We start from the raw sequence: 20,088 nt of genomic DNA, 5'->3' as shown, positions 1-20,088 counted from the left end.
GGGGGGCACAGTTAAAAGAAGACTAGCCCTGACAGAAAGTATATTTCCCAACTATAATGACATCAACTACGCAGCTCAGGTTACCACGAGACAAAAGTACGTGACAATGTCGTCACAGTTTCACAAGAGACTAGCAAATAGACGAAAAGACAAACAAAAACGTTCCAATTCCATTAGAAGCAAAGTTATTACTATTCAGTAATGAGCTCCCACTTCCAATTCTCTGAAAATGCATTGCATTGTATTTTTTCCTTTGTCTTTGTGTCTGTGTGCATATGTATGCGGGGCATGTGTGGCCGTCAGAGGACAGCTTGCAGGAGTCATTTCTTTTGGGGACTGAGCTCAGACCATCAGGCTTGGCAGCAAGCACCTTAATCCACTGAGCCATCTTGCTGTCCCACCAATTCTGCTCAGTGATTAAGAGCACTGTCTGATCTTTCAGTAGACCCAGGTTCAATGCCCAGCACCTACATGGCATTTCACAACTCCATTTCCAGAGGGTCTGGCACACTCACACATACATACATGCAGGCAAAACATGTGCATATAAAATTAAAAGAAATCATTTTTTTAAAGCTGAAAGTGCTATTGGAAGGCGTGGAGGATTCATGGTGGGACTAGCAGCAGGGTACACGCCCCCTTTTCAGGGGTGTGTCTCCATAGCTCAGCTCCCACATCAGCAAAATGGGGGAGAGAACCTCAAACCAGCTGGGGTCATGGACAGAGATCAAGAGACTGACAAAAGCTGTGTGTGGCAGTGCAATCCTAGCATCTGGGAGGCAAAGGCAGGAGGCTCATCCCAAGTATGATGCCAGCCGGGGCCACACAGTGAGACCCTACCTCATAAAATCAGGGACTCGCATGAGGTCATCACACAAGGTGTCAGGGTACAGCAGCCAGAGTGACCTGTGGTTACTTCTGTGCAAGGCTGCCACGTCTTTTTTTTTTTTTTAATGTGTGTGTGTATAAGCACATCCACACATGGGTACATACATGTGCATGTGTGGAGGCTAGAGGATACTGCTGTGTGTCTTCCTTGACCATTGAACTGGATCTGGCCCACTTGACTGGTTGATCTAGCCAGGCTGTCCTGGGGGTGCCCTTGCCTCTGAGATTGCAAGAGGGCCACCACAGCGCTAACCACTTACATGGGCGCTAGGTAACTGAACGCTGGTCCTCACACTTGTGTGGGAAGCATTTTTCTTGCTGAGCCATCTTATCAGCACTTGACTGAATTTTCTATAGTGAATATGCATTAGCTTAGCAATCAGGAAAAAGATGTCAAAAATAATCTCAGGCGGTGGCTGTAATTTAGGACGGGCTGGGATTTTATGGCTTCGTGATGCCTACATACAGGAAGCCAAACACATCTCATATCTAAGTGAAAACTCACACATCAGTGCCTTCCTAATCCAAACACTGAAAACATGAGGGAAATATGAAGTACGGGACCATATCTCCCCTGAGAGGAAGAGCAAAGGCAAGCCAGAGCCACTGTTCCAAACTCTATAATTCATGGGAGACCCCAGGAATGCACTCTGGTTGCTGCTGGGCTAGACCCTGAGCGCCCCCACCCCCATGGGAACCCACTGAATGCATTCAGAATGCCACCTTGCTTCACAGGCCCTCTGAAATGAAACCCTAGCTACCGCCTCTGCTGCCCAGGAGGAGCCTGGTGAGTGTGGGCAGGGAGAACAGACCGCCTGCATTTACAACGAAGGAAAAGTCCCAACAGCCACCATTCATCACCAGCAACACGCAGTACAAGTAGCAGCTGCCCTTGTCTTGGCAGGGAGAGAGGATGGGGTGGGGACAAAGGGGAGAAATAAGTGGTATAAAGGACCATCTTACTGAAAAAAGTGTCTAGAATGTCCCAGGCAGGCTGCTTTTGATCACTTGTCCTACTTGGCCAAAGCAGGCGGAGAAGAACAGAAGGGCAAGATGGCCAGCAGCAAGTTCCCAGGGTAAGGTCAAAGCAGGTACAGAAACGGCCCCTGGAGGACAAGGGTCCTTCTGTGTGCTGGCTACTGTGGGGCAGAGCAGCAAGACCACACTCACGTTTGGCCTTGACCTCTACATGTGGAGTGACCCCTGAGAAAGCTAAAGAGAAGGCTGAGTGGGCCACTTCCACCTAGAGCACTGGGCATGTCGTGGGCTCACCACAAGCCCACGTGAGCAGCCATTCCCAGGGCTGTCACTCATATGGCCTGGGCTCACGGCTAGGTCAGTTCTCAGTTGTCACTGTCTGTATTTCATTTTGCACGGGGCCTACAGGTTATGCAGCAGGGATTGCTGGGAAGTGAGAGGTCTGGGAACCACTTCTCTGAATCCCAGCTCCGCAGGACAGTGAGTCAGCGTCATGGCACAAGCCAGCTCTGCCGGGTCCTTCCTGTTGGGTTTCCAGGAAGGGCAGGAGAAAAGGGCAGCTGCCGAGCCAGGAGTGGGTGCCAGAGATGACTCAACCTATGTTCTGTTTGATTCTGCTGCTGGGAATGGAACTGAGGCCCTCAAACAGACTAAGCAAGTTCTCCGTCACTGAACTACAGCCTAATCCTTCTGTTAACCAAACCCAAAGCCTTAACAAGGGGCAAACTGAACACGGCACATGTGTGAGCCTGGCCCTTGAGAGACTGGGGCAAGGGGATCCTGAGTCACAGGCCACTATGGGCTCCACAGGGAGACCCTGTCTCAAAGATAAAATGAGGGGCTGGGTGATAAAAGAAAAAATGGCTTGGTGGGTAAAGTGGGTGCTTGCTATGTGAACACGAGGACCTGAGTTTGGATCCCAGCATCCATGTAAAAAACCAGGTGTGACAGCATACGGGGGAATGGGGGGGCAGGTGGGGAAGGGTGGAGACTGGCAGACCCCTGGGGCTTGCTGGCCGGCCAGCATAGCTCAATCAGTGAGCTCCAGGGTCAGTGAGAGGTGGGAGAGGAAGGCACCTGGATGTCAACCTCTGGGCTCCACATGTACACCTGCACACACGTGCACCCACTGACAAGCACCCCCCCCAAAAAAAAATCCCAACAACATCCCTTCAGAACACATGCTGTGGAGGCTGGGGCGCCCTGCCGTGAGCATCATGAATGAGCAATTTAGGCGAGCGAGGACTATGACACCAGAGGGAATGTTCACACCCTTACATGCAGCCATCCCACTCCTGGGAATGTGTCCCAGACAGACACACAAATGAGGGAACCTCACAAGCCAAAGATGCTCAGGCGGCAGTTTGGCTGCACTGATGCTCTGAGCAGAGCACAAATGCCTAACAGGAGGAGAACCGCTCTGCAGACGTTCGATGCAATCAAGCTGCAGTCACGTGCGAAGTTGCTTAAGAGGGGGGAAATGATGTAAAAAAGACGTGCACATAAAGGAAAAATACAAACCAGAAACAGGGACCTGACGAGCACCCTGAACTCTCATGGCGCCATAGAAAGTCACTCTGTGACCTTAAGCAACTGGAACTGCTGTCCTCGGAACATCGTTAAAAGTAACAGCAGTCCAGGGACAGGGGAATGGCCCTGCTCGACCTCAAGAGTCTAGCCAAGAACAAAGTATGTGGGCTGGGGGGCTGGGAAGAAAGCCTGGGAATCTCCAAGCAGAAACAGTGATCAAATGGCTCCGGGGCTGAAATGGTACCTTAGGTCCGGTAGTGTCACTTCCCACGGTACAGGCACAGCCATGTACCAAGTTACTTCTCCCACTTCCCATGAGACACACAACAGTAGCCCTAGGGTACTGTCCAGATGGGGTGCCAAACCCGCGTCCGCGGCTCCCTTCTGTCCTGCTACAACAGTTGATGTGGGCAGCTGCTATTTTTGCAGACGTGCGTCAGCGGTTATTATTCAACATGGACGTCAGAGGAAAGGACATAAAAGGAAATTTATCTTTAGCAGCCTGAAGCTCGTGGCTTCATCATTATTCATACTGCTCATCTATTCGATCCTATGCATTGCTAGTGTGAGCCGATGGGCACTTTACAGGAAAACCAGGCATCGGAGAATGAATCGTGCCCACATGGGCAGTGAGTGCCCCACCCTGGAGGGAAGGGGTCAGTTCAAGTTAGGGAGGGGGTGTCTGAGTTCAAGTTCAACTTTGTGTCACAGGTAGCTCAGGCTGTATTCTCATCTGCCTGGCAACCCTGATGTCTCCCTGTTTGGTCTCACAGGGCTCTTGTGAGCCCTGCTATAACTCTGGCCTATATCTGAGCCCTTATGGAGCCATCTTTTTGGCTTGGCACCTGGGTGGCCCTCTCTTTTGCTTAGAGTTAACAGACATCAGTGTATTATTCTAAAGACCAGCTGAACCATGGCTCTGATAACTTTTCGACAGGGCTGTTGCATATGGTTCAAACAAGTCGTGTACTCTGCAGTTCTAGAGGGGAGGTAAGGGGGCCAAACACAGAAGACACTGTAGATTTATTTTTATGGTAACACATGTCCAATAATTGCAAGAAAAGTTATTTTTCTGGCAAAATGATATAACTAAGGATCAGTGGGAGAAAGGGGTCTTGAGGAGTCTGTCAAGGCTCTTGTCAGAGCAATCCTGCTGCCACCACCTTCTACCACGGTATCCTGCCCACCAGGCTCAGAAATGGTATCAGCCCAAACAAAGCCACACTCCCTTGTTTGTCACAGCAACAAAATGCCAACACCAGGGGCACCACTGCTCTCCTTCAAAGCTCTGTGGTGGCTTCCTTTCCCTTCCATACGGGGAACCGGGGTGACCTTTTCTATGGCACCTTTTGGACTGGACTTACACGACACGTGGACCCCGGTTAGCTAGCCAGACTTCTGTCTCCAAACCATCTTTGTCCTCTGTGTAAATGACAGCAGGATAGCTTTGCTCCCGGACTACATGTACGATCGCACCGGAGACTAAAACCCACCAGCATCCCCACGGGCGCAGGTACCATGTGTTAGTGAACAGTCAGAGGCTCCCACACGTGACTGCATAGGGTCCCCCTTCCATGGACCACACTAAGCAATAGTAACCAGAGTTCAGGGACAGCCCTGCAGCAGCACCTCCTTCCCATGAGAGATGCCAAGGCGTTCCTTACCACGCGTTCAGTCCCAGAGACCAACAGCTGTCACCTCGCAAGGCTTGGTGTCAGCGCCTCAGTCTGCCTGCCTGTCCTTTCTGACCCATCCCTTCAGTGAGCTCCCCCTCACTTCTCATCTGTCCTCATAAGACGCTGAGGCTTCCCTCTGCCTCCTGGCCTCTATCGTGTCCCCATTTCCACCTACATCATCTCACGTATCCCATAACATGAGAGGTTACTTCCACCAGAAGTCCTCTGCGACTCTCTTTCTCCCTCCTCCTCTCTCCCTTTCATCTCTTCCTCCCTCCCGCTCTCCCTCTCTCTAGCAAAGTCACTTGCCACAGTAGCACCAAATGAGAGGACAGTGCCATGACTCAGTTCCTATGCTAGGACAGCCCCTGTGAGCAGAGGAGACCCAGGGTAAGAACACAGGCACCTGGCTGTTCAGCCCCTTGCTTCAGGCCTTGTGGCCTCATAGGAACTCAGCTCATGGGACATGCCAGAGCAAGCCCTTTGAGGATGTCCCTAACCAGACCCAACTTAGGACTTTGTGAAGGGTCCTGTCTCCAATGTCAGGTGTTCTGTCAGGCTCCTTCTCTGAGGATGGTTCCCAGTCTAGCCCTCAAAGATAACGGGTGTGTGTAGGGGGGTCCAAAATAAAAACAAAAAACACATCAAAACCCAGGCTGGGCATGGTGGCACACATCTGTAACATCAGTATTTGGGAGGCAGAGGCAGAAAGATTGTGAGTTAGAGGCCAGCCTGGGCCACATAGTGAAGACCTGTCTCAAAAACACTAAAACATGCAGGCTTTAGAGCAGACAAGGGCCTGGCACTCACATTACAGCCACACAGCTTCCAGGAAGTCTCATCACCAAGTCTGTGTGAAGACAGTCACTCTCAGTGGCCTGTGACAGACGCTATCACCCCAGTCTCTTCCTGTGTTGGTGACACATCACTCTGCCCTTAAAAGCCATCTTTGTAGCAACCTGCTCAGTGCCACGCGACCTGACCTGTGGGAACACATCATGCTGAGCTCAGGGCTCCTGTGTTACGGTCTTCCAGATTCACATTTCAATCAAAAAAGATATATAAGTCTCACACACACACACACACACACACACACACAAAGACCAAGGGGTGTGCTGCTGAGCCTGGCACACCTGATCTCCCTACGGTGTACCTAACTGCAGACTGCAGCCTGCAGACCACCTGTGCCCCGGGATCTGTGAATATGGCTCAACACAAAATTGCAAATTTACTTAAAACATGGAGGATTTTTTTTTCTTTCAACTTGTCGTAACTCAAGCATACCATTCTCAGACATGAACTTTGATGATGTATTGTGAGGACAAACTGTTGCACAGGCCTGACGTCATCGGCTCTCCATTCCTTGTTCCTCTAGACCCGTGGGCTCTACACAACCTCATCACCATCATGGATCCACACGCCTCAACTCGTGTTTGTCTCCAAGCCCTGTCCTCGGAACACAGATGTGGGTTTCTCCCACCCCCTCCCACAGCCGCCTTTCAAAGGAGCTTTCTTTTGCATGGCTCCTGGTTGCCGGGAACTGGCATGCTGCATGGTGTACATGTCGCCTGCCCGGCTAGGTGACACCCAGAGCTGAACAGAACTTCCCCCAGTCCCTACATGGGCTTTCCCCCCTTGTGGCTCCCTAGGTTCTGTCTGAAGTACAGAAATAGATTACACACAATACACAATACCTCATCTCAACCTCAGAGCTAGGCAAAAAGATTAAGATACAAACAAACGTGTGTGTGTGTGTAGATCAAAGGACAACTTAGGGGACTTGATTCCTAGAACCCCTGGAATCTGGCTGGCAGTCTTGGTGCTAAGTGCCTTTACATGCCAAGCCATCTCCCTGACCCTGGGAAGGTAGGTTTAATGTCTTTTCAATGAGGGAAGCTGGCCGAAGGTCCTGCCGTAGATTCCTGCGGGTGCTCCTGACGAGCTTAGGGTTGGGGTCAGGAATTGGCTGACGTAGATGACTCTGGGTCAGGGACAGACTCGGGGAATGTGACCTGGCAGTAGAGCCAAGACAAGAACCCAGGTCTCCTGGCTCATGATACAATGACTTCCAACGTAGCTGCCATGGGACTTGATTCCCCAGGCCAGAAAGTTCTGTCTCTGAGCCACTCACAGTCCGGATCACAGTCCCTGGCCTCCCGGGCAGGCAGCAAATCCAGCTCCCTCTCCAACATGAATAAAATAAGCTGAGGTGTGGGGGTGTATGACATAAATCTCACCGGGACCCGTCTGCAAGGAGGGTCTGGTCTAGGAACCTTTCATCACATTGTCTGAGCTGAGGAGCCAAGTCTCTGTGAGGTGGGTTGGCGTTCTCTCCATGCACAGTGGAGAACCAAGTGCCCATAGCTGGTGCTAACAGAACTCTGTCAGCCTGGGCCTCCCCCATTTTTCTCCCCCTTTAGCAGGGACAGTCAATGTTAAGAATGGGAGGCTGCCAGCTTGTCTCAAAAGTTCTAGTAAGGCCAAGCAAAGCCCACCTTCCCACACAGAGCACCTCGGGGACACACCTTTGCTGGCCCTGAGGTTCCAGTCTGGAGGCCTGGATCTGCCTGTTCTTGACTCTGACACTGGCCACAGGGTCTCCTGCTGAAGCTGTAAGTTCTGCTCCAGGCCCCATTCTAAACACTGCATACATTCCACACAACCTCTGAGTACCCTTATCCCTAGCATGATCTTGACATGAAAGGGAACATGGAAACTGGACCAACCAGAGGCCACTCAGACAGTGCAGTACCCACACCCGTGCTTCCTCAGAAAGGTGTGGGCTTCTATCATAACTAAGCAGAGAGCAAGAAGGCATTTCATTCCACACTTGTTAGCCTTGAATCTTCCACGAGGTAGCAATCGAAAAAGAGAAAAGCAATCTGATGTGTATTTTGATTTTTACTGACTCCAAAACTCACTCTCTGAATAAATCTATCTAAATTGATAACAGCATCATCATTTAAATTTGCATATGCATAAAGTATATATCTGAAGTAAAAACTGGAGATTACAACCAATCGGTTAAGAGCAGAAAACATAAGTTGAACAGAACGCATTCCCATAATGGGACCCAATGGCTAAGATCCTACACCTGTGTTCAGAACGCCAATGGTTGATCACAATCTCCATGACTTCCAGACTGAAGCGTGGTGTCCTGCAGGTCTGGGGATTGCAGGAGCTAGCCAGACCCCATGAAGCCATTGTCATAAGCCAGTCAACAAGCAAAATTAATAGCAAGGTTCACTACAGGCCAAGGGGCATTAATGGCGTAAACGAGAGCTGGTTCTAATCTAGGCATGTTAAGTGAAGGTAATTGCCTCTGTGTCTGTTGAGTCAACAGGGTTAAAGAATACTGATTCCAAGGGACTGACATTAGACCAGAAACACTCAAGGTAAACAGCAAGTTTCACTCATGGAAGTCTCCAAAAAGGGTTTCAAGCATTAAAAAATGGCAGGCAAGCCTAGGGGGCTGCAAGTCTGCAAGGCATTGGTTTTTCCCTCACCGAAGTCATAACACCCGAAGGTTCTGCCTGCACTGGGGCAGTTAGCCGGGATCACCGCAGGACAGGGGCATTCTTAGGACTCAGACTCAGGTGGCCACTCCAGAGCTAGGTGGCCACATCATGAGCTGGGGTGACTCGAGGACAAGGCCCTTATGGATGGCGCTGCAGTTTTGCCAGCGCTCTGGGCGCCTAAAGGCCCTAGTGTAGTAAGGCTCCCAGGCCGGCTGGGGAAGAAATGGGGTAAATGCTGGGGGCCGGTAAACACGAGCGCCCCTCCCAGACTCCCTCTCCTTCCCATGAACAGCTGGACTGGATTTCTTTTCCCCACGCCCCACCCCCAGAGGCTAATCGACCCCGCGCATCTCTAGCCGCGGCCCCCTATCCAAAACTCGCCATGCGCAAAGCCACTGCGCAGCGTGCTCCGGCGGGGTGCGGGGAAAGGGGTTCCCCGGGGCTCCCGGCGATCCCCACGCCGCGAGCGAGTGACATCAGAGGCTAGCGTGGACGGGTCCTGCCGCAAAGCCCTGCGCGGGGCGGGCGTGCGTGCGTGCGAGGGCAGCCCGGCCTCACGAAAGCCGGCGGCACTAACCCTTCTTAAATTTATTCAGGCAGCCGGAGCTGCAGAAGGAGCGCACGGAGGCCGTCTCCCAGCAGCCGCGTCCCTTCATCCCCGCGGCCCGCGGCCTCCGAGCGGCTGGGCGCTACATGACCCCGGGTCCGGGGAGCGCAGCTCGGAGAGCCGCAGGGCGGAGGTGGCGGTGGGCGCTTGTGGGTCCCGGCGTCGCGCCACACGGAGCACCGGGCCGCCCTGAGCGCGGTCCTTAACCCCGTCGGCGCCGCGCGAGCCGAGCGGCCTCCCCGCCTCCTCCCCCGGAGCCTGCGCCGCCGCAGCCGCCGTGCGACCCCGCGAGCTCCGGGGCGCGGGGTGTGGGGCGGGCTTCCCGCGGCCACGTCACGTCTGCACGCGAAAATCCGAGCGAAGGGGCCGCCCCCTGCAGCAGCAGGCTCGGCACTGCTGTGTTTCAAAGGAAGGGTGCCCTTGAGAAGCCGGGGCACGTGGGAAATGGGGTGGCCCGGAGCCTGGCGGTGATTCCAGGAAGTTGAGGTCACTGCTGAGACCCGGTCACCTTCTAACCCCGCTTTCGCAGCTGACACATCTGTGTCCGGCCACCTGCAGCTTACCTGGCCACCTTCTGGGCGGAAGGCAACAGGCGGGGCCTCAGGGACTTCAGCTCCTTTAGGCACTGCTGCAACAGGACTGCAGGCATCTGGGGACACCTGCCTCTTCCCAGACCTCTATGGATATGAACGCCCCTAGAAGTCTGATGGGCATCACAAACCCAGCTGTCTAAATGTGAGTTCCTTGTGGTTCTCTAGAGGTTTCTCCCAACCTTTCCTTCACCCCTCTTCCATCAGCAGGAGAAAGCTCAGAGCCATATTTTAGTGATCTGCCTTAAGACCACTGGGCCGCACAATCCTGAGCTCTGTGCCCATGGAACACACGCACAATCCCACTGTTCTCCATCACCCCACTTTCTCCTGGACCACAGACTCTTAGAAAGCATCCCAGAAAAATCTCCGTTTCCACTCTGCCTGCCCCCAGTCCACACTCAGTACAATGTCCAAAGGATCAATTCAGTGTCAGACTCAAGATCTCCACATATAAACCCACAATTTACTGATGGAGCCCTATCACACGGCCCCAAGCTTCCTGCTTTTGAGAGGCCTGGAACACCTGCCTCAGCTTTCCCAGGAGCAAGACTGCAGTGTGCCTCAGCCTAAGTTTACTGGCAAATTTTATAGGACTTATTTGTGCAGGAATGGATCCAACGCGGGATATTTAGCCCTGTGCTCTCAGTACCATAGAAGGTGGAAGAATCTGACAAAAAACAGTGTCCCTGTTCTGAACCAGGAAGGGCAGAGTACAAGCCGGTGTGTCGGTCTCACACAAAGTCATTCCTGGTGTTCCTGCCCGTGACCAACCACCACTGTCTAACCACTGCTACTTAAAGCCACTCTGGATTACTTGAGAAACCAGCAAAACAAACAAACAAAAAAAACAAAAACAAAAACAAAACATCTAGAAAAGAAAGTGAAGTAATGAAGCAAAAAAATAAAATAATCTCAAAGTCCTGGGAGAGCACACATAGACGCAAACACACGTGCATACATGAACACACATGTACATGCACACCCGAACACAGACACGTGTGAATTTGCACACACATGCATGTACATGCATACACATGAATGCATGAATTCTTGCACACGCGCGCCCACACACACACTGTACCACATTTCTACACATTAATTTACACAGTAAGCCACATCAACATTATCAGGTTCTGCTCATGTAGAATGGTTAGAGTCCAGCCTAGAAGAACAGGTAGCTAGATGTCAGGTGAGGGTTCACAGGTGACCAAGCAGCAAGGTCAAGGGACCCAGTGTCACACTTCCACTCACCACACTGCTAGCCAGGCTCTGATTACACCAGGTTCCTCCTTTGCTAGTGCATATACACACACTGAAATTCATGTTCAAATATTGGTGTGTGTTCCTGTGTGTGTGTTCATGCATATGCACAACATCCAGTGTTCATCCCAGTGCCGGAGGTGAGAGGAAGCAAGTCACTAATGGGAAGATTCTAGGGTGCAACATGGCAGTACGGTGAGAGCCACGGATATGTCCCCACTCCACAGCCCAGTGTGAGGAATCAGCTTCAAGCTGGAGAGGAAAAAGCAAGACACTCTGTGCCTATCACCACTGGTTGTAAAATCAGACGCAACCCAAGAGCCCAGCTGCAGGGAAGAGTCACCTAGACGTATACAGGCAATGACAGCACAGATGAAAACTTCTGCTAAAATCCAAAATGCTGGAAGAAAAGGAGTTCAGACAACTGCTTGCAATTGAGTAAAATCTGCATTGAAGCAGACCTATTAAAGATGCAGATCCAGGGAGCAATTTCTTGAACTCTAGGCTTCTTTCTTCTGGATCCAGCATGGTCTTCTGGGACTTTATTCGCTTGTCCGATTCCTGTTTGGACAGAACTCCCTGAGGACAGAGACCCCCAGCCTCTGGTGTGGCCCAGTAAGTGGAAGGTACTTACTGACTGGATGAGTGCTGGAGTGACTCATCAGGGGTGAGATCAATGGCTCACTTCCGCTAAGTGGCTTACTCATTCACCAGGAACCCTACCTAGCTGAGTCTGGCTTGAGGCTTCTCTTCCTGCCTTCCCCATCTTTCCCCTGCTGACCCTTCAAGGTTGTGCTGCTGGTACACACCACCTCACAGCCTCCTCTTCCCTCTGTAATTCCTGGAGTGGATGGCCCAGAGGCGAGGAGGGCCTTGGGTTCTGTAAGAGCTTTACAAGAGCTAGTTCCAGGACAGGCTCCAAAGTTACAGAGAAACCCTGTCTCAAAAAACAACAAAACAAAACAAAACAAAAAAAGCAAGCTCTATAGCACCATCCTGACCCGAGCTGGTCACAGCCCTTAGGGAACTGTGACTTCCCTCTGGGTCACAGGCTCATCATTAAAAAGGGCTGGTGCCATGCTCACCCAGGGTGCATAGCACATGCCTGGTCTTCGTGGGGCTACCTTCTGAATGAAGCCTTTACAGAAGTAGTGTTCTAAGAATAGCCATACATAGGTGCTGACTATCATTGTCATTAATAAATTAATGACTTTGCTCCAAAGCCAAAGAATTAATTCAAGAGCAATTTATGAGAATGGGTTGCTAGGCAATTAAAATAAATGTCTAAGGGGAAACTCTTCAATTTGTCATTGATTATGCTAAAAATTACAAATTTTGGAAAGAATGTATTATTCAAATCTGTTTGATATAAAGGACAGTGTTTGGGCCGATTCTATCCTGTGTGCCCTGGACTTTTGGGGCAGTAGAAGAGATGGACTCCACCTCTGGGGGATGAGCCTGGTAGGCAGCAATGGGCTGCCTGGCCTGGAAGCCAGCTCTCTTGAGTACCAGGAGGTAGAGTTGGGGTTAGTGCCACCAGCCAGTTCCAAGGACACTGGCATCTTGGCAGCCTCCATCTAATGTTCCTGTTGTAACGGTAAAAATAAAATGGCACCATTCCTGAGGGACCATAGGGGGCCACGAGGGGCAGCAGGTCCCAGGCAGGGAGCAGCATGGTGGGTGAGACACCAGGGTGGGGGGTCAGCTGGTCCCATGAGGAGCTGCAGTAGGAAAGAGACAGATGGATAGGCACGCCATGCAGAATGAGGTTCGATATTTATTTAGTGAGTTATGGAAAGGAAGGGGAAAAGGAAGAGGAAGGGAGAAGGGGCATGAGAAGAGAGAGGCAGAGAGAGAGAGAGAAAGAGAAACAGAGAGAGAGGTGGGGGGAAGAGGAGACGAGAAGCTACCTCTTCAGGAGAGAGAAGGAAAAGAAGGGAGAGCGCTCAGGCTGGAAGTAGAAGATTCCTTTGCCTTGGTGGGTAGGGAGGAAGTGGGCGGGGCTTGTCTCTTAAAGGGACAGGACAGATCATTATACCTGTTGGCCATTAACCTATTGGTTATTATACTTGTTGGCTATTATATTTTGCTTGTTGAAGCCTAACTTTCATTGACAAGTCCTTGAAGACTCTGTCCATTTATTTAGTCTTCACTTATCATTATTATTATTATTATTTACTTAAAGTGACAACAAATGAAACTGAAAATACAATTGATTACAGAATATCCCCCTTGACGGGTCATTAAAGCAACACAAATTAACAACCTTGATGAGTTCTTTTAAGTATATTGATTCTACAAATTTATTTAGTCATTTACAACCTAACAGTGTCACCACTGAGATTCCTGGAAAGCAGATGCACTCCTGTTCTGGAGTGTGGCTCATTCCATAAAGGGATATGATGGCTCACTGACGTCTGTGTTGCTACTGTTGACGAAACTGGATAACCCAACTCCTGGAAGTTTTCCCTCAGGAAATGAACCAAGAGAATGAAAAGATGTTCTGTACAGAGATACTCACTGCCTCACTATCTGTCATAGCACACAATGGAAAAGTCAAATGCTCAGCAACTAAGGATGACTCAGACATGAAAAGTATCAGCTCTGTGGACTATTACACAGCCATTAACATTATGATGCCAGTCAGCTTTCCCAGGGACCTGTGGGGCCTGGACTCAGATTTGAAGCCCACCTGCTGGGTGACAATACAACTACAGAAGCCTCTCTGAGTCTTGCTTTGCTGCATCCTCAGCCAAAAATAGTGCAGGCTGGCTGGCTGGATGGTTGGTTCTGCCAGGAGCTGAAACAGACATCCCCTAATGCTATGTTGAACTCAAACCTATGTGCCTAGGAACGGGACCATACTTGGATCTAAAGTCTTTAAAGGGATGCTTCTAATAAAATAAAGTCATTGAGTGGGGCTAATCAACTCTGGTAGGTGCCCTCCCAAGAAAGGCAGGTTAGGATAGGTACACACAGAGTCCAGAAGGACACAGGGAGAAGGCAAGCCAAGAAGGGCCACCTCAGAAGGAGCCCAGCCTGCGGGCCCTCTGACCTTGGGCTACTCGTCTCTAGAGGCGAGAGTGGATTTCTGTTGTTTAAGCTGCCTAGACTGAGGGGTTTTGTGAGTCTGAGTGACTGATAAAATTCCTTATGCAAAACCCTGAAGATGTCAGCACCGTTCTGTTAGGAGCTTACCTGGGAAGCGTGAGCCACACAGAGTCAGATGCTAGGCACTCCCAGTCCCTTCCCAAAGCCCGGCTGAACTACACAGGTCCAGCTTGACTGTGACCCCCATGACATCTGGAATGAGAGGGCAGTGTGGCCAGCACTGCTGTGCTGCTGAGAAACCAATGCAGAGGAAGAGAGAATCGAGTTTGCTCCTCCAGGGAGGGATCAGGACGCTAGATTAGACCTGCAAGCTCCACTTCCCAAACCTCTGATGGACATATTCTCAACTCAACAGACATTCTTAGTGCCACAATCACAAGTTTGAGGCCAGCCTGGTCTACAAAGTGAGTTCCAGGGCAGCCAAGGATACATAGTGAGACCTTGTCTAGAGAAAAAAAAAAAACAATAAACACAAAAACAAATCAAAAGAAAAAACATGGAGAAAATACTGAAAAGCATATAACAAAAGACACACAAACTAGAATGCTTGACTCCACCGCAGCATAAACTCCAAATCCCTAAAGGGTACCATGGCAACAGAAATGATTAGCAAGCTCAGAATGCACATGACTGGTCAAGAAACAGACCAATGCCTACCCAGTCTCAACAGTAACAGGGGGAATGCAAAACAGACTGAGGAAATGCCTTCTTGTTCACTGTTTATTCAGTAACAGTAGGAAGCATGCCATGGAAGCTGGCCATCCACACTGTTGGGAGATAAACAGTAGCATACATACGTGCATGCGTGTTTGTGTGCGTGTGTGTGTGTGTGTGTGTGTGTGTGTGTGTGTGCATGTACATGCCACAGCACTTGTGTGGAGAACAAAGAATACCCTTCAGGAGTCAGTTCTCCCCTCCTATCAGGTGGGTCCTGAGGATTGAACTCAGGTCACCAGGCCCAGAGGCAGGCATCCCAACAGCTGAGCCTTTCTGTCAGCGCTGTCTTCTTCTTTGGGTCTTTCACTGAGCTTGGAGCTCCACGGATTGATTAGCCTGTCTCCACCCCTACTCCCAGCAGGGACTGCAGAAATGCACCACCTTTATGAGGGTGATGGGGATTGAAGTCAGGACTTTGTGCCTGCGCTAAGCACTTGACCTACAGAACCATCTGTATTCTGTATCCCTAGGTCCTTTGCATTCCGTCTGGCCAGCAGTGCCTGCTGATACCTATCCTGTGCACCCTTGTCACCCAGCAGCTTCCCTTCTTCAAAGCTGTGCTAAGTAAAGGCACACACCACAGCACTCTCAGGAACAGAAACAGAATGTAAAGACTCTTAATTAGCCATCAAAAGGGGAGCTGACAGATACCTTGTGGAATTCTACACCATTGTTTCAAACTGATATAGATCTATTTCAAAATACACTGGGGCCAGAGAAAAAGCAAGGAGGTGCACACGGAGGCAGGTGGGGGAGGGGCCGTCCTCTACTTCGGGAACATTTTGCAGATGTACCACTGGAGCCAACTGTATGGCTCTCTAGGCGCTCATCACCAACGGAGGGAAGTGATGAGACAGGGCTAAATTCTGCAACATATATCTTAGAATCACTTAAATACTTCACAGTGCTGTGTTTCTTAAGTACATTTAATCCTTTCAGACAGCAATAGAGACAGATGTTGCCACATGACTGCCTGCTCTCACTGAAACCCATGGCTGGGAACAGGGAGGGCCCAGGGGGTCACATCAGAGAAGCCACCACATCAGTGCACACAGACCAACCTGGCAGGCAGCAATCAGAGAGGGTCTGGATCATTTGGCGCATGCGTGGCACAATCCCCATGAATCGGAGGAGCAGAGCCGCCCATGGCGACGGACCCTGCAAAGAAGGGACATAACTGCAACCAGGTGTGGCAGGACTGGGGGCCAGGCGCTTGCCACCCAACCAGGCTGGAAGCTTCAACCCACCCTCAGCTCCCAGGCTACAGACAGCAGCTCATGGCCATGGACACCAATGACTGCCCAGAGTGCGACTTGGGCGTGAGGAAAGGACATCCATGGGGTATCTAGGCATCCCCTCGCACTCAGCTCCCAGGTCTGCTCTGAGCCACGTGGTCAAAGACAGCGGGAGAGGGAAACGCGACAGGTGTACTCGCTCTCACTGATGGAGTCTGATAGCCTTGCTGGAAGCCCTCCACAGTTCCCTCACGTCATGTCAACCTCTTCCTGGTGCTTGTGTCTCACACAATCTTCCAACCTCCATGTCTCCCACTGCCAGGTGGTGGTCAACTGTTCACACTCTTTCCACTCCATGGGACAATATCTATGCCCATGGCATGCACCTCATTCTATTCCCTCCAAGCTCCAGAACCAAGCACATGCCCTCTGCTACCCTCACCCCTGTAGAGTCCAGCATCTCCTCTGTTTCCTCAAGACCACTGTGGTGGTTTGAATGAGAATGGCTCCCATAGGCTCGGAAGTTTGAATGTTTGGTCCCCAGCTGGCAGAATTTGAGGGAAGAATTGGGAGGTGTGGCCTTGTTGGAGGAGGTGTGTCACTGGGGGTGGGCTCTGGAGTTTCAAAAGGCCTCACCAGACCCAGGCTCTCTGCCTACTACCTTCTATGGATTAGGACATAAGCTCTCAGCTGCTGCCCTAGCGCCTGTCTGCCTGCCTGCCTGCTGTCTGCCTACTGCCCTGAGAACCATGGACTCACCCTCTGAAACTCTAAGCAAGCCCCCAGGTAAATGCTCCCTGGGTCATGGTGTCTCTTTACAGTGACAGAACAGTGACTCAGACACCACCTTTCCCTCACTGACCGTCCTATCTGTCCCCAGGCACTGGCTGCATACCCGAGGGGCAATGGCTCTGCTTTCTTTCTCAGTGCGCACATGCAACAAATTCCAGAGTCCTTCAAAGTCAGGTGCAAACCCGTCCGGAACAGCTGTACCCTCCTGCTCACTTCCAGGGCCTCAGCTTCCCCGTTCCCCTTCATGTCCACCCTCTGGGTAATCACAGGGGCAATCTACTGAAAACATCCCTTCTTCCTGCTGCTTCCCTGTCCCGGCCCTTGGTGCCAACAGTACCAAGTTTAATTCAACCCCTTTGTATATTTTAACCTGCAGGAGCTACACCTTGTGGGTATCCGCGCTCCCCACTGCCCCTGCTCACCTGGTGACCTGCCTTTCTCTGTCTGAGTCCTGCTCAGCTCTGAGTACCGGGTGTGGGCCTCTCTAGCCCCAGAGGCTCCGGCGGTGGCAGAAAGGTTCTCAAGGTACACTGACTCAGGAGGACCTGATAGAGAGCCTGTCTCCCAGAAAAATGGCCAGTAGTCTGGGGGCCTGGGAAGGGGGGCAGTCACCTGATTTGTCCTAGGGTTGCCAAAACCTGGGAGGCAAAAATATAAGTTCATTCTTTCACAGCATTGGATGCAAGAAATCCAAAATCAAGGTGTCAGTGGGGCTGTGCGCCCCTCCATGCACGAGAAGTGGATTCCTTGCTTCTTCCAATTTCTGGTGGCCTCAGGAATTCCTTCGCTTGGGACGTCATCCTAACCCTGTTTTGCTTCTGTGTCCTTATATGGTGTTCTTGTGTGTGTATGTACACACGTGTGTGTGTGCGTGTACATGTTTGTATGTGTCTCTGGGTGTGTATATGCCTGTGTGCCCTTATAGTGTGTTCTGTGTGTGAACATGTGTGTGCATGCATGTGCATGTGTGTCCTTGTATGTGTGTTCGTGTATGTGTCTATGTGCATATGTGCCTGTGTGTCCCTGTATGGTATTCTCATGCATGTTCAAATGTGTGTGCACATATGTGTACATAAGCCTGCATTTGTACATGTGTGTACGTGTGTGTGTGTGTGTGTGTGTGTGCGTGTGTGAGATAGGGACCTGAATGGCTTTGCCATAGAGATTACATCTGTAGAGACCTTTTCCCAAATAAGGTCACACTCACAAGCACAGGGCATTAGGACATAATGCAACCCACAGGACTCTGTCACTACTCGTGCCTAATACTGCACTTGATACATAAAAAGACTCTGGTTCCCATGAATGGCCACCTGAGCAAGACTGATGAGATCTAAGCAGGGGGGAAAGTGGCTTGGAGAAGGCAGGTTGGACCTGGAGGAGAGGAGACACAACAACCACATTCAAACTCTGCCTGGCGGTGGAGAGCTCTTCTCTTTCAGTGTGGGTTCCAGGGATGGCCTGCAGGAGGGTCCTTCCCAGCCAGGCTGGGGCCCGTCCTCTTCCCAGATGCAGGAGCTAGCAGGGGAAGGCTCTTGGGGAGAGCATGACAAGAGTGGAATCTGTCCCTGAAACATCACCCACAAGGCAAGTGTCAGAGGAGTCCCATTTGGGAAGGGGGCCAGGTGCAAAAATGTCAGCCTTGCTGAGGAACTGAATCAGGGCTGTGGCAGCATGGCCTGAGGAAATGAGTGCAATCCAAAGAAAATATGACAGGAAAAGGGACAGGGCCTGGCTGCGGGCAGAAAGAAGAGGCTCACAGGAGGTGGTGGGTGCTAGGGCTCGGGGCTGGAGACACAGAAGATGGGGCCTGGAACCAGAAACGCAGTCCAGGGAATGGACCGAGTCTAAAAGGGAGGCGTGTAGTTTAACATGAATGCCACACAATTAAGAAAGCAGGCTCACAGGTGTGTTTGCTGAGTAGCCACTGAGGCAGGCTGTGTGTTCTAAGGAGCTATATGAGATCCACTGAGTAATTCATTCATCCATTCATCGTGTCTTTTTATGTAAATACCTGACTCTTAGCAGCAGGTAGGATTAGGTGAAGGGAGGGAGACACACAACTGGATGACCTTTACATGACCTTATCACCTCTGGCATAAGATTCCAACACCTGCTGCAACTCCGGGGCTGGCTTGAGAGTATCTAAGCAGAGGCTTCACTTGGATCCCTAGACTTCAGGAAGCTTCTCCCACAGAGCCCCCAGCGTCACCCAGGCTTGTCATAGAAGTGTTGAGGTACAGCACAGCAGGAAAGACTCCCATCAAAGGAGTAGGATGAAGAACCTTGACAGGAGGCAGCATGCTCTGGCAGGCCAGACACCGCTGCGATTAGAGCTGCTCGCTTCCAGCTTTGCTTCTTCCTCCTGTCACCCAGCAGGGGCACTGCTACCACAGAGTGACCAGAGAACGGAAATATGCACGTTCTCTGCATATGGGAATATGGGAAAAAGCACCCATCTGGGGTGTGGCTTTGTGTGCAGTTCCTCTTTAGGGGCCCTGAGTCTGTGTGAGGCCCTCTCCTCATGCTGGAGAGGCAAGTGCGAGTGTCATCTTGGACATCTGTGGCCAAGCTGTGCCATCTCTTCCTCCGTATAATAAAGATGGCGAGGGTCCTCCACTCTCAGGTAGTTTACAACTGAGTTACTTTCAGAGTACCTGGTACCCAGTGTTAGCTGCTGTTGCCATGGAGAGAGAGGCAAGGCATCAGCAAGATTGGAAGACACACATTGCTGGGGGGAGGTAAGGTGAGAAAAGGCCAGGAAGCCCAGCTGCAGGCTGAAGCCCTTCCTGGGGTCATTTCTTTGACCAGAGACTGCTCATGGCCTTAGGCATCAAAGTTCCATTCCTCCTGGAGGGAGCACTCCCTTTACCTTTTTACCCAGGCTCCATTGCTGCCTAGCCAACATTTCTGGGCAACAGCCCACTCAAGGGCAGTCCCCACCTTGGGAATATCTCTTCCAGCTTGCACCAGGCTTTCCCGGTCTTTCCATGGCCCTCACAAATCTGAGAATAAACTTAAACTTAGCTGAACACACTTGAGTCCCTCTAATACCGTGCACCTGAGCACCTGTGTGCCAAGCTGGTGCTGTGGCTTACGCTCCAGGCCAGCATCGCTTTCTCCACTGTACAAGAGACACATCCGAAGCCCAGAAGTGTAACCCGGGGTCAACCGCTTCCGCTA

General features: G+C 51.1%; 1 protein-coding gene across 5 annotated transcripts in view; it reads right to left on the bottom strand.

Annotated features, from left to right (window-relative positions):
- The window catches only part of Osbp2 (oxysterol binding protein 2), a 168,237-nt gene that overhangs the window by 42,745 nt on the left and 105,404 nt on the right, over window positions 1-20,088 (bottom strand). For 2 of the 5 annotated variants that reach the window (XM_087909149.1, XM_087909151.1), the window contains exon 1: window positions 9,168-9,261. The exons of the other annotated variants lie outside the window; for them this stretch is intronic. In XM_087909149.1, coding sequence (XP_087765275.1) covers window positions 9,168-9,246 — 79 coding nt within the window. In that variant the 5' untranslated portion in view covers window positions 9,247-9,261. Of the gene's footprint in view, window positions 1-9,167; window positions 9,262-20,088 lie in introns of those variants that run through there. 5 annotated transcript variants of the gene reach the window in all.

This window comes from Myodes glareolus, chromosome 8 (assembly GCF_982192425.1).
Source record: "Myodes glareolus chromosome 8, mMyoGla1.1, whole genome shotgun sequence".
NCBI lineage: Eukaryota > Metazoa > Chordata > Mammalia > Rodentia > Cricetidae > Myodes > Myodes glareolus.
Note: the sequence above shows the minus strand (reverse complement) of the source record. Positions and strands in the feature narration are given on the sequence as shown.